Source organism: Amblyomma americanum, chromosome 6 (genome assembly GCF_052857255.1).
Source record: "Amblyomma americanum isolate KBUSLIRL-KWMA chromosome 6, ASM5285725v1, whole genome shotgun sequence".
Taxonomy (NCBI): Eukaryota; Metazoa; Arthropoda; class Arachnida; order Ixodida; family Ixodidae; genus Amblyomma; species Amblyomma americanum.
The window spans coordinates 36,930,375-36,944,654 of NC_135502.1; the positions used below are offsets into that span (position 1 = coordinate 36,930,375).

General features: G+C 49.4%; 1 protein-coding gene across 4 annotated transcripts in view; it reads right to left on the reverse strand.

Annotated features, from left to right (window-relative positions):
* Window positions 1-14,280, reverse strand: part of LOC144136616 (uncharacterized) — a 91,271-nt gene that overhangs the window by 26,973 nt on the left and 50,018 nt on the right. Inside the window, exon 1 of one of the 4 annotated variants that reach the window (XM_077669103.1) lies at window positions 12,667-13,145. The exons of 1 other annotated variant lie outside the window; for it this stretch is intronic. In XM_077669103.1, coding sequence (XP_077525229.1) covers window positions 12,667-12,748 — 82 coding nt within the window. In that variant the 5' untranslated portion in view covers window positions 12,749-13,145. Of the gene's footprint in view, window positions 1-373; window positions 1,155-7,529; window positions 7,770-12,666; window positions 13,146-14,280 lie in introns of those variants that run through there. 2 more of the 4 variants (XM_077669104.1, XM_077669102.1) reach the window with 2 other exon arrangements.

Consider the following 14,280-nt stretch of genomic DNA (forward strand, 5'->3'; position numbering starts at 1 on the left):
TTTCAGCCGGAAGGTATAGGAGAACTTCCACTTTTGCTGCGGTTCTAAGCCGAATACACCCGCGTAGAACAAAGTGGCTGCGCATTCTCCTGGTCTATATTTTTAAGCACCCGAACAGACATCACTAAGCCCGCTAAGTCCGCTCAAATTTTGGAGACAAAATGCGACAGAATGGCGGTACTGGGGATAAGCAAACAGCATTATCTTCTAGCCTGTTTGCCCAGACCTTTCGTATCGACCATGCAGCTGCCCATGTCCCGTGTCATCCCGAGCTGGCAACGGCGCCACAGCGGGCTGGGCATTAGTGAAATTAACTAAACATAATTACTTGCTTATATGATTAAAAGCGCGACAGGGCTTGAGGCCGTCTTACCTCGCCGCTTTCTGGAGCCGGCCAGACGCAGCAAGCCGTTCGCGTTGTGCTGCAGCCGGGACTGCATAAATCCGGCTTTTGAGGGTCGCCTGCCCACGCAGCCAGCGTACCTGGGGCCCAGAGGCACCACGTCAAAGCTGGTGTGCCGACACACCACGCACGGAATCGACCCCGCGCTGATCTTGCGCGTACGACTCGATCCCATCTGCATCTTGGACGCTTCTCGAGGGGGGTTGGGGCGTCGCTTCTGAAGGAACTCCGTCACGCAGCCATCGTTTTGTCCCGCAGACACCAACGCACAAACGCAAGTCAGATGCCGAGGAGGAGGATCCTGTAGCGTTTCTAGGAGCACACTGCGAAGCAGTAGACAACCGAACTCTTGGGACGAATCTCTTAGATGTCCCTCTCCGGACTACCGGAATCTCTGATGTCGGCTGGGTTGACGAGTGAACAAGCAACGCCGTCCAACTCAGATCAGGGACGTACACTTAATCGCGACAGGTTCCCGTGCGTTGAAGCGGCTTTGAATGGTCGGTGTTGTAACAGTCGGCAATCGGGATCCAGCGCTGCGCTTCGAGACACGCACTGAACTCCTCCGGTGGGCCCCGGAGGCCTGCGCCAGCTGCACAGTGGAGCACGTCCCGCAATCCTCTGCGGCGTTCACTGCTCGGCCAAAATCCACGGGTTTTCCAAAGAATCTCAGCCCTGCTTTAACGTTGTGTGACGCGCGAGGCGATAGGCAGTAATCGCACTTTTCTGAGTCGTGCTTCTCCGTCGGCTGATGTTCCCATAGTCTCGGCTGTAGGGAGCGGAAGGTGCGGTCAGAACAATTATCGATTGTTTCTTCTCTCCTATTTGGCTGCAGATAGAGCGATAAGCAGCGGCGACACCGATTTTCGCGCCGAGCACGCGCGAGCATTTTCTCGTTATCAGCACGGCGCGATAAACACCGCGGGCTTTGCGCCCTCTTTCGTCCCGCCGCATAAGTTTTTGTGGTTGACCAACGGTTACCTTGTTCTGTGTAGAGATCCAGTAAATATGAGCCCATGATTACTGGTCGCAGTTAAAATAAAAACACAATAAACTCGCAACAAATATTCCCGTAGAAATATATAAAGTCCGCAACCAGTGACACCTTATCATGCTTTGATTAAGCTTGCAGATGGGACACCAGTCTACCACGCTTTATTTTTTTCCCCCTCAGATGGAGACAACACTTGTCCACAGCAGGATTATAAATGCTTATACTCTAGCAGAATAATGCAGAGAGCTGTTTCCACAGAAACTCCGTTCGCGAAGACTCGGACGGCGCGATGACGCCACTGTAGCTGTGGATGGACTCTAAACAAGTTCAACACGTTCGCATCGATTCCGATATTCAGGTGAACAACCGAACAGCTTGCAGAAGCGAAATGAGATTTGGGTTCCGAAGCAACACCTTGGTTATAGGACAAATTGGTTGACTTGACTTCCTAAGGCGGTAGAATGTGAGCTCGAACTCAACCCACTATTTCGACTTTTGAATAGCTTGCCCAGCGAAGCTCGGTATCATATCCAGTAAGCGGACCTGCATTCTTCGGGTTGGGAAGCCAAATAACACATCACCTGGATGGTGCCTAAGCGTTTCGCCTGCTCATCATAATATAAAAATGTGACGCGATAGCGGACTGTGGTCCTCTCTAATTCCACGCATACTCATCAGCATACAGGCGCAGGACGCCATTTTACGTGGAAGACCACGCGACATACACATAAACTCCCGCTCGTTCCCAAGCTGCGCAGGCGTGCCCTGCGTGGCCTAGTCGGTAGTCGGTAGCGTGCCTAGCTCGCTACCGAAGGGACGAAGCTTCGAATCCCACCTGAACATTTTACTTTAAGCCAAATGAACTACCTTATAAATTAGATCATTTGAAACATGCGGCGACCTTTAATTCGCTTTACATGTGATGCTTTATTCACATTCATTGCACGCGTGACGTCACGTTTCACGTTGTGGGCTTGAAATTCCCGCGCAAGGTAATGTAGCTGTGACGTCAGGACCCTACAGACCAATTAGACACCACTGATGCCGGCTTATTTGCGACACGAGCTCCTCGACGCTATCGCGTTAACAACCCCCCCCCCCCCCAAAAAAAAAAAAATTCCCCGAAACATTGCCGTGTTTTCTCCGTGTTATAAATGAATCGCCTATGGTAGCAAAAAATTTTGGACGCTGATGGCAGCGAGAATAATATTACAGCAAAAGGGGTCTTTCGATGTCGAAGTTGAGTGGTAAACACCATGCAAAGGGACGCTATAGCGGAGTTCTTGTTGAATAATTAATCGGCCATGAAACAGTCGATTCATTTAAAAGTTGATCTTTACAAGCTCCTCGTATACCTAGCGCCGCACTTCAGGGTGAAAGTGATAAAACATGAGACGCGACACCCAAAGGGCGATGCACTCCGGAATTTTAAAGGGGATGTGTCGTTATAATTCATGGTAACCCCGAGAAACAGATAGCATCGGTTCCGCAGAAACAACGGCAGGCAGTGAGTGAGTGATCAGTATCCATCTGCGTGAGTCCGTTTACGGTCGCGGCAAAGTTTCGTGAGAGTAGGAATAAATTGAAAAGACAGAGGCCGACCTTCACCGTGCAGAAGATTTATTGATGGCCGGTACAAATCAGATAACGGCGGCCTCCAGACAGCAATTCGGCTTAGTTAGGTGTGCAACGACCTGAAAAGACGACCTCCATTGGCAGCAGCACGTTGCTATCCGCCCCGCTTTTAAAGTTATGGCCTATTTGTAATGAAGTCAGAAATGCGAAATTCCTGGCTACGCGCAATGCGAACTTCTTGTAGCGGCCAGCACGTTTTATTGGTTTAGTGCAGCAAGCAGCCGAACGCGAAATCCAAACGTTTACGGAGTTGGTAGGAATTGCTTGCAGAGGATGAAAATATTACTTTGTTTCTTCTACCCGCTGCTAAGCGAAGCAGATTCCCGCAGACCAAATACCAACGCCAATCAACGTTATACACAGCTCTTTGTCGTTTTTCCACCAACTCCGAGTCAATATGATATCGCTGGGTTATCGCTGTGCATCTTGAATGCCAAATTTTTTTATTACAGTTTTTGAGACATCCGGTATTGTGAGAGAGTTAGCAGTAAATATGCTACAATGAAAGAAGACATACTTAATTTTCTCTAGTATAGAGCCTTTCATCATCAGCCGCATGCGACAATCAAGCTCTCAAAACCACTTACGGCTTGCGGATTTTTTCTATTACAAGTCCTTCAGCTGTTCTGGCAAAGTTATCGGAGGCGCCTCTTTTATTGTTCTATTGCTCTAGGTACCAGTACCAAAGCCGTTTTTTTTTTGCCTTTACAGATAAGCCCCAGGTTCCACCCTGTATCGGTGCAGAGTTCTAAATCCGTCACAGCGCAGTAGTAGGGGGACTTACGCCTGGGGTGTGTACTTTCAATTCGCGCTCAGTTCCGCCAAAATTCCAGTGCGTAATGACGCACGCAAAGGAGATAAGCCGCAATGAAAGAACGATATGAGACAATAGGGTCAAGGACAAGCCTCCTAGACACGCCTCCAAAGAGCCTGAGCAAGCTGTCAGCCCAAGCATGCGTTACGAGCACTCCGTTTGACACCACGCGGGTGTACATGTGCGCACTTGAGCTTAAAAGTGCCCCCACCCCCCCCCCCCCCCCCCCACTCTTCTCTCTCTCTCTCTCTCTCTCTCTCTCTCTCTCTCTCTCTCTCTCTCTCTCTCTCTCTCTCTCTCTCTCTCTCTCTCCTCCGCCCGTCTCTTTCCCGAGCCCGATAGCCTCGTCTTTGCTGATTCCAAGACGGTGCCTTGTTCTGTGCAGAAAGCTTTTGAAGTTCTGGTGATTTTGCCGTCGATCTAATCGCCTCGACACGGAGACCGTGATAGCGCGCGCTTTCTCTAGGACGCCTGTAAGACAAAAGGAGCTGGGAAGTGCGGCAGTCAAGCGCCATATTTGCTCTGCTTTTAAGAGGGCACTCAGCCCAGGTCGCTAGTGTGCATGCACTCCACAGCGGTGTAGAGGTTTGCGGTTTTCACAGATTGCGACGTCCACCGCTTTACCTGTCAGACAAAGGAATCCCTTTTCGCTAGTCTCGTTATCTCACTGCGTACGATGAGTGACCAGAGGCATACTTTTACGCTGATGTGCTCAGAATAATGAAAAGATAAATGAACCCGAAGTCATCATAGTGGAACTCGAGCTGACTTTTACAAGAGTTTGTTCGCTGGCGCTCACGGTGTCGCTGTAGTCGGCAAGTTTCCCTGCATTTACGCCAACACGACGACGATGCCTCACTCTCAACAGTTAGCTCCAGATCAGAGAGAATATAGCATTGACAAGGTATACGCGCGACAACAGAATCAAGCCCACAGAGGGCCAATAAACTTGCTTCCATTTCATTTTTGCTTTCAATGCTGCCGCAAAGGTTCAGTTGTTATGGCGCTCGACTTCTGACGCGAAAGATGCGGGTTCGATCCCGGCATGGCGGTCGAATTTCGATGGAGGCGAATTCTAGAGGCCCGTGTACTGTGCGATGTCAGTGCACGTTAAGAACCCCAGGTGGTCAAAATTTCCGGAGCCCTTCACTACGGCGTCCCTCATAACCTGAGTCGCTTTGGGACGTTAAAGGCCCATAAAACCATGAACCAAACTACATTTGCTTTCATATGATGCTCTTTGACGATATTCACGCTTTATTTTTTCTCTAGCGAGACAATCATCTCGGCAGGACCTTCTCTACTGTCTTTGTGTCGACTGTCCGTGGGTGAACTTGCATTTTTTTTTAACACGTGGCTCTTTCCTTTGAGAACGATAGCTGTGTACGTGACTTTGCCCGTCTTTTGTGACATGTCACAGCCGAAAACTCCATGGCGTTCACCTGCCCCCAAGGTTAGTGTACTGTCGCGCCACCTACGGCGTTCAAAGGAGCTGCTCAGCGCTCTTAAAACACGAACACAGTAGAGAAATAGACGTCGAAGGCTACCATCCACAGCCAAAAGCTCAGCTAGCAGGTGGCGCCAGCGCCTGTTATCCTCGTGACCACTCGGAATAGCTGGGAGAGAGAAAAAGTTCAATGAGAGGAAAGGCGGACAGGCCGGCCGGCGGTAACGTGACCCCTGGTCTGCTAATCCGCGCAGGGGAAGGGGGAAGGGAAGGAAATGGAAAGGTTGAGTGCGAATGGAAGGTGTAGCTGTGTTTCGAAGCGAAGCATCACAAACCGTATTTTAAAGGAGTTCTTAGTGGTCACGAAGTCTTGCGGGCCCAGTTCTTCGCCCCCAAGCAAGGGAGAGATATCTGGCGCATTTTCTTCTTTTTTTTTTGTTTCAGCGCAACCATGCGCTTTAGTACTTAATCGGACGAATCTAAAGATAACGATCGAATCCATTGGTGCCCGAGTTAACGTAAGCGCCCGAATAACGACACCGGGCGAGTGGAAGGGGATGGAAGAGTTGCTGTGCACGAGGGTTGGTAGTTTGATTAAATGCGCAGAGAAAAGAGCGATCGCCGCCGTCAATAATTAAACGCATTTTTTTCCGCCGGACGAAAGGGCCACCCGTTATCTTCACTCCCCGATTTATAAGGGGACTTTTTCGGGGTTATTGTCACTCGTTCTGAAGATTTTGTTCTCTCAAATGCAGGTGCCCACAACAGTTTTTGAATCACCAAAATGATGAAAAAGCTAAATTTTCTAGCTGCCTATAGATGTCGCCAATATAATAATAATAATAATAATAATAATAATAATAATAATAATAATAATAATAATAATAATAATAATAATAATAATAATAATAATAATTTTTTTGGAAAGAAAATGGCGCAGTATCTGTCTCGTATATCGTTGGACACCTGAACCGCGCCGTAAGGGAAGGGGATAAAGGAGGGAGTGAAAGAAGTAAGGACGAAAGGTGCCGTAGTGGAGGGCTCCGGAATAATTTCGACCACCTGCATTGTGCAGATTGCACCGCACTGAATGCTTAGGTTGCCAAGAAATTAAGCCTTTCTTTTTTGTAATTCTGTGTTGAGAAAACTATTGTGGGTACCTGCCCATAGTTCCCAAGACCCCATGCTCCACGGCATTTTTCACGTTAACTTGGTTGCACGTTTGTGGGTGTCTCGAGGTTCGTGCACGTACAACTGCAGTCACTCAGTGCCGTTGTAGCCATCATGCGTCGAGGTCTGTCAGCCCAGAACTTATTCAGACGCCCTTGCGACTGTCGTTATCAGAGAGACGTCAGCCGAAGGCCAACGCAGATGTCTCTCTGTCTGCTTCGGACGCGAACAAAGCAGCACATGTCGTAGTGCGTAGGCGCATCTCCAACCGTTTTTAAAGGGCTCCTTGCTGCGACTGCACTGCGCAACATTGTAGCGATATCAGCAACCGCAACCGTACTGCGTTCCCGTACCATACGACTCCTTTCTTTTTTTTTTTGCGTTAGGAAGTTTAGTCTGTGGTTAGTACGTCTGCATGTTACACGCTCCTCATATACGACATTTCTGTTGCGCAAGAAAAAAGAACAATCAAAAAGAGAAAAACAGTTTCTCGTAATCCTTATTACTACATTATTATTATCATTTTTTTTCGTTGAGCGCCAACAGTATAAGCAGCGTGTGACAAGGGTTGAACCTGCAATTCAAGCAAGTTCATGGGTACAGAAAAATTGCACATGCCTCACTGCAGATTACACGCGCAGAAGCTTATTGGATGGCGTCATATGCATTCTATTCCCCGCGTTTCATTTCTGTGTGGCTTTGTGTTCGAGATTCTACTGACTACTCGACTCGGCGTTCGTATACCACTGAACTACAAGAGCTCTCACTGACATAAATAGCCAGGCAAATGAAGATTTACAGTGAAGCATCTGAAGGCGGTACGCAAAATGAGCGCGCTTGCTTGAACGCACAGTCTCCCAGAGAGTCTGTAGCGTTACGTATTCCGTTGTTATTTGTCCTATAGATAACGCATATCAGTCGCAGAAAACGTAGAGATTTCAGGAGGAAGTATAGATTCTTGATAGCGCTACGGACGGGTGAAACCAACCATCCGTGCAAACAACACAACATGCCAACGACGCGGGAACCCGGACAGACAGCAAGTCACGAGCGCACGTCCACTTACGCGCTAACCGCTGAGAAGACGATGGGCAGCGCCGTGGATCGGTTCCTCCTCCACATCTCGTCATGGCCAACGCAACCGCCCCTCGCGAACCACTACCGGGAGCAACGCTGCCTTGCCAAGCCTTACGGCTCCGTACTGCCCATGCCAGAAAAAAGCCTTGAAGAAACACACACACAAACACCCCGGGCGATTCCGTACGTAGATGTTTTCTTGTCTACGAGCACGTGCACAGCGAGACTCTCGAAGACAGCCAGGCGTCGTCTGCGTATATGCAGCAGTGCTTCAGCCGTCGCTGAGCGCAACGAGCCCCTGTCGGCGCAACAGCAGTCCCTGACCCCCCTCTTCCCACAGCGGCAGTTATATCCGCCCGTGGCGCCGGTGCTGGCAACGTCGAGCCACACTCGGCTGCAGTCGTACGACTTGAGAAAACGGGTCGGTGATAGCGCGCGTTCAGTTTTCTGAGGCGCGATTGCGACGGGCGGTTGCGGAGAGGAACACGCGAGCTTTCCTTCGTGTCTTTCTTTTTTATGTTTTTCTTCCGTCTTCCTTTCTGTTTTTTTTTTCGCCGCTGTCTGTCACGGTCACGCAAGTTTGTCTCTCGGTCGTCCCTCTACGTCCTATTTGTTTGTTGCTTCTGGTTCTGATGCTCGTGCAGTAAGATATACGTTCGGGCTTAGACGCAAGAAACAAGAAGCAAATCAAAGTATAAGGGAGGAAGCAAGAAATGATAAAAGAGTGCGAGGAAAGAAGCAAGGCGCCTGCGCAAGAAGCGGAGTGGAGTCCTTGGACCTTGAGACCGAGTTTCTTCCTGACGACCCTTGAGTGGGAGAGGAGGTCGAGGGAGGGTCAAGATAGGCAAGGTCAGCTGGCGCAAGAAGTATGCAGAGGAGGAGGAGGTTCTAGATGGGAAACGCTCGAGCGATATGGCACCTTCAAATAAAACTCCATTTTCTTGTTCCTGTTCGCGGATTGTGGCTTCGGCGAGCGCCCTCTCGTATCTAAAATGGAAGTGAGACGTGCTTCGACGACTCCCGCGTTTTTTTCTTTTCTTGTAGCTATTTCTGCATTGTATGACTGCAAGTGCGCTTTCTCAAAAAGAGAGTCGTAAATAGAAATGCACAACAGCAGTAAGTAGAGCAATTAAAACCAGTGCATATGGACTTTGAAACGTCGACATCAATCGAGAATGCATATTCAAAACATTTTCGCTGAGTATTGTTCGGGCGATAGACTGCCCTTTATTACATTAAATAAGACAAAGAGTCTCTGTTAGGAAGTAAAAATACCCGAATCAATGGCGCCAAAAAGAGAGAAGAGAACTGGAGAAAACCTATCGGGCCTTGCACGAGCTGTGGAAATGCGACTGTGCGAGCTGTCTGGACTTCAACGGCGTATAAAGACAAGCATTCTTGACCACCAGCTGCATGACAGCTCACCGTCAGAGCAACTATTCTGATCCTACTATACACCAAGCTCCAGTGTAGAAAAGTCCGACACATTAATTGATTCACCCAATACTATAGGAGGCCAGGTGCATGCCTCGTTACGGACGGCATTTGAACGAACTGCTAACAACTGCTCAAAGCTTGGAAAAGTAGACTTGAGTGCGTCACAGGGATAGCTAACAACATAGACCATTGGCGGCAACGATTTGCTGAAGAATCTGCTGAAGGCCAGAATTTGGCCGTGGCTTTCGATTCAGAGGCACAGTTATAAAACTGGGGAAAAGTTGGATAGGCAAGCGCAAGGCAGTGCATCATGTCATAGGCAAGAACGATAAGGGAAGAAATAGTTCCCATCAAAGCAAACAAAATGAAGTGGTTAACCTCGGAAAGCTATCCGTGCCAGAACTTTCGTCCAGCATTTCGCGGCTTTTAACCCGGCGCGGCGACCATTGCCGATATTAGAAAAAAGTTCTTGTTCCGTTTTCTCCTGTTAACAGGCAACGTGACTTACCTAAAAATCCACACGCACATATGCCAGGGTACTGGGACACCAGCTTCCCTATAGTGTAATCATAAAGAAATGAAAACTAGCTACGTGTCGATTTGTAAGGTAATAATCATTATAGGCGGGGTGCAGTACACACACTGTGATTATTTTTCTTTTTCAATAAGCATTCACACATTAGCTTCTCAAGGCTTTGAGAATTAGGGCGGAACAATATGTAGTGACAGGAAGCAAAAAAAAAAATATATGCGCCATTGCTTTCACTTTTTTTTTAGCTGGTTTGCACGCGATACCTCAAGCATGGCCCGACGGGAAACAAAGCACTGCAACTACTGTTATTACTGAGCCATGAAACAGAGCAAAAAAGACAAAACCAGGAAAACAAGAAAAACTCTCTTTTTCCTCAACAGGCGTGCAGCTGCTTTCAGCAGAAGTGCTTTTCTTTATGAACCCTTTACCGCTTAGCAGCTCGACCGCACGTGTAGCGTTCGTAGCGCAATGCAAACTGCAAGTCCACTTGGCCACATCCTGAAACATTCTCTGCTTGAAGGGTTGGCAGATGCCAGATGTTTCTACACATGTTTGTTTGGCCTTGACGTTGTGCACAACTTCCGCGCGCAAAGTGCCGAGTTTTGACTAATGACCTTTGCAGGCTGAGTACGGGAGACGAAAGCACTGGTTGCATGTACGCAGGAGCGGCAGTTCCAGGGAACGTGCGTGGGCTGCTTGCATGCACCTGTTGTTCCACTTGTTTAATGTGCCCGCTCTTCACTATAGAACATGCACAGAAACAAGCGCACACGCACAGACTTGTCCCTCTCACACACGCAACACACACCTGATTTGCAAGCGATCAAAAGCTTGGCCCCTGGGCTTACTAAACCGCACAACGACACTTAACGTGAGCTGAGAGAGGCATAAAAGGATTTCAGAGTAGTCGACGTTGTTGGAGTCGGCTGGGATCGGGTGCATGGTCACGCTCCTCTCAGGTGAACGAATCACGCGCCTGGAGAAACACTGCTAGTGAAAACACTACAGGGAGCGAACAAACGATCTATTATCGTGTATAGGTTTGCGACGGCGTCTTTCTTTACTAGATCTTCAAAAGCAGGCGCTACTCGTCTCTTCAGGTCTTTGTGAGACATGTACCTGTTGCTTTATGTGAGCCTGGTGGTTGAGAATTCCGTACGGATATTTTTTTTTTTGATAAACGGCGAAAGAGAAAACAGATCAGAGCAGGTATACATGCAAAAGCGACGCGCAGTAAGGGAACAGACGCAGAAATGGGTCGGCGATATCACTTACTGTAGCCTCGTTTTTGCTTTCATAATGCGGAGCCAGTTATCCCTGAGCCGCACGTTTTGGCATCTTTGAATCAGATGATCCAGCAAAGTGGCCGCTAATAAATAAATTCTTAGACTTTTGCCGGCGCACCATCCACACAGCAACGCTAAGCAAAATAAAATAACTACAGTCGAACCTCGTTGTAAAGAAACGCTCCATAACGAAATAACGGATATAAGAAAGGAATGATGATTCCCTTTGGAAGCTCTATCAACACGGGCTATAACGAAGTAATCGCCAGGCCCCTTCAGCTTCGTTATAACGAGGTTCAGCTGTATAGACGAACCAAACAGAAACACATTAAGGAACCCCCCCCACCGCCTCCACCTTTTTTTTTTTCTTAAGCCACAGCTGCAATAAAATTTTCGGATGCGAAGAATTCAGTATCCGCATTATGGTATGGAGTTGCCTAGAAGTTTGTCTTTTCCGTGCTAGGGTTTGTTGTCAAGAGATTCGCCACCTGGGCTCATGTGCTTGGTGAGATATCGAGCACGTGTCCACATAAAGCGAAATATTGCAGGTATGACAGGAACAGGTGCAGGGCACAAAGCGTCGAACTGCGGTTTCCCTTAGGGGCGGCAAGCAACAACAAAAGTACACGATACATCGGCTGTGCATCGAGCTGGTATATGGCTGATAAAAATTAATAACGCCGTAACCACAAAGCAATTCTGCAAATTGTAGGGTGAGCGTACTTGAGTATGCATTGATTATCATTTGCTCACCAGATATATCGTCATCTTCCATACCTCCCGAATAAATGAAAGACTGTGCTAATATTTGCATCTTCTCATTATGCAGCCAAGTCAAAGTCGGCGCTCGAACTGATCTGGTAAGCGTAGTTGATTCGAACAGAATGAAACTAGTTATCAATTGTTTATCTTGACGCAGCCGTATCTATGGGAAACGCACGTAGGGAGCTTAGCCTCTGAACATTAATACCCCAATAGTGCAAAATGAACAAGACAATCGGCAACACGAGCCCCTGGATGGCGCCATGATCTTCATAGCGGGGTGGCGATTAAAATTTTGGAAGGACATGATGCCGCATTTAATCGTGCTCACAACGATTAAAAAAAATGTTATGAACAAAATACAGAGGAGATAACTTCACATACTCGCTGACCGTCAAGGGGGCCTATTGAGGGCTAAAGGAAGTGCTGAGCATTTTTTTTTTATAATGGCCACCACCCCGCGTTTCCCCTTGGCACCATTATTAGCGTACGAGGCGACAGCGCTACTCAATTAAGCGAACGCTGACATGGCCTCCTGAGCTCCACCTCTCAGCTTCGTAATCAACGCGCGGCGCCCTTGGAACTGTTGTTACATATGCGTCGGATTGCGAACTCTGGATAACTGCTGCCTTCATCGGCAGTAGCGTACCAACATGCGAGATAATCTGAACAAATAACAGCAATGACAATAACAATAGCACAGAGCAGGGACGGCTCCCGTGCATCATCAGTGTACAAATTTAACATGCCCATGATGCGGTGCAGAGATGCATCAGCAAATACACGGAGTTCACATTCCTACGAATGATGCAGTGCAGATGTGCATCAGCAAATAATACTCCAAGTTAACATTTCTAGTGCGGAAGCTTGCGCGAAAAAACAGAGCATACAGTCCGGTGAGTCAAGTTGCTGTCATCCACCATATATCTGCTCATGCAAGGTGCATGTCCCCGTATAGCCAGGAGTTGTTTGGGGCGTGCTTCGTTTACGTTGATAGCAAAATTACCAGAGGTTCACAGCAGACTTGCACAACCCTACCGCGTGATGGCCTCATGCGAACCAACGGTGCATCAGGCGCGCGGAGCAAGATGAACAGGCTGGGAACTCACGGCTTATGCGTGGCTGAGACACGCTGGTGTTGTGGATGGGGAACATCCTGACGCGGACGCGGGTGCAAGCGGAGCCTGGCATCGGGACGCCTTCTCACCGGTCGAACCGCGGTCCGACACGCAGGGGTGAAAGAACTTCGTCGGCCGAACGGAGCCTTTCTCGGAGACCACAGACTCCGGCGGCGAACGTTCTGTTCCGGGCGGTCCCCAAGACGATGAGAATGAAACCACAGGAACGCGCGCACGCGCTCGGTCGTTGCACAGCTCCTGCTCCCGCAGCCTCTCGCGGTTCGACTGTAGCGGCAGCAGCAGCAGCAGCAGCAGTTCAGGTGTTTCGCCGGTTCAGCTGTGTTGAGCGAGCGCGCGTACGGGCGAGAGGAGCGTTCCTGCCTCCTCCGGCCACACAGCGCTGGCGGGTTTTTCCGTCGCTCCAGCCGACAGCTCCTCACCGCTCGGCTCTCTTTGGCGAAGTGAACGCGAAAGCGGTTGTTCGGGGAATGACCCGCCTTGTTTGGGGGGACGCTAGTGCTCCTGTGCGCGCCACCGCTTGGGGGCACATTTTTTCCTGCTGCGGGGTAGGTCGCGCGCGCTGTTTAGGCGGCAGGTCTCCTTTGGAAGACTGCAGAAAGACCTGATGGGAAAGAGGCGCCGAGGGGGGGTCGGTCTTGCCTAAGTGCTTCTTCGCCCTTCTTCTCCTTGCCACCGCGTTCCTCGCGAGAGCGAAAGCTGCTTTCGGTATCTGTGTCAGAAGACGCCAGGCTGCTGCTTGGCCACAATTGGATCGTCTTGCGTTGCTTAGTTGTTTTTTTGTCTTTGACCGCTCGACCCCTCCTCGGCTCGCCTCGTTAACTGCCTGCCCCCGTCTGTCCTGATGGTGCGGTTCCCGGCTTTGGGCAAGGTCGCGACGCGATGGAAGCACTCACTGCCGGCTTCTGGTGGTTTGTTGTGGCCGCCCGGTTTTCCGACGTTCGCGATGACGGGCCATGCCGGTAGTTTTCCGATGCCCGGGTCATTGCCAGGGTCGAGGAGGGAGATTCCGAACGCTGTCAGGGCGATGTAGTCGCGTTCAGATGTGCGCATTCCCGGCACCTGATGAACCGAAAGAAGAGCCTCCATTCTTCCTAAACGCCAGCAAGGCTGCACCCCGGCAGCGAATGGCAGACAGGCGTCAGTGTGGATCAACCAGGCTCGTTGGTGCCATCGCACCAAGAAAATAGCATACAAATCTGTAGCTAGCACTGGAAGCAGCTAACAAACGCTGTAGGACGATAAAAAGCAGTTTTAACTCGTGAAGCGCCTCAAGTAGCAACTATGCGCTGGCTTTCCTCGCTAGTTTTGTCCATAATAATAGATAGGTTTAGCACAGCATGTACTTTTAGCACTACCGCGTGCCGTGAGCCGCCATTGCACTTTGACCACATGGTCCAGAAGCGCCCGGTGGAGACCCTCTGCCGGCGCACATACCGCGTTGGGGCCATTTGCGCATGCGCATTGGCCGTGGCAAGCGGTGGGTGTAACACATGTACGTTATACTAAAACTCTCTAATGTCAACTGAAAAGCCTAAATATATACGATTGAAGGGAGTCGTGATGAGGGTCGTATCTTTGGGAAGC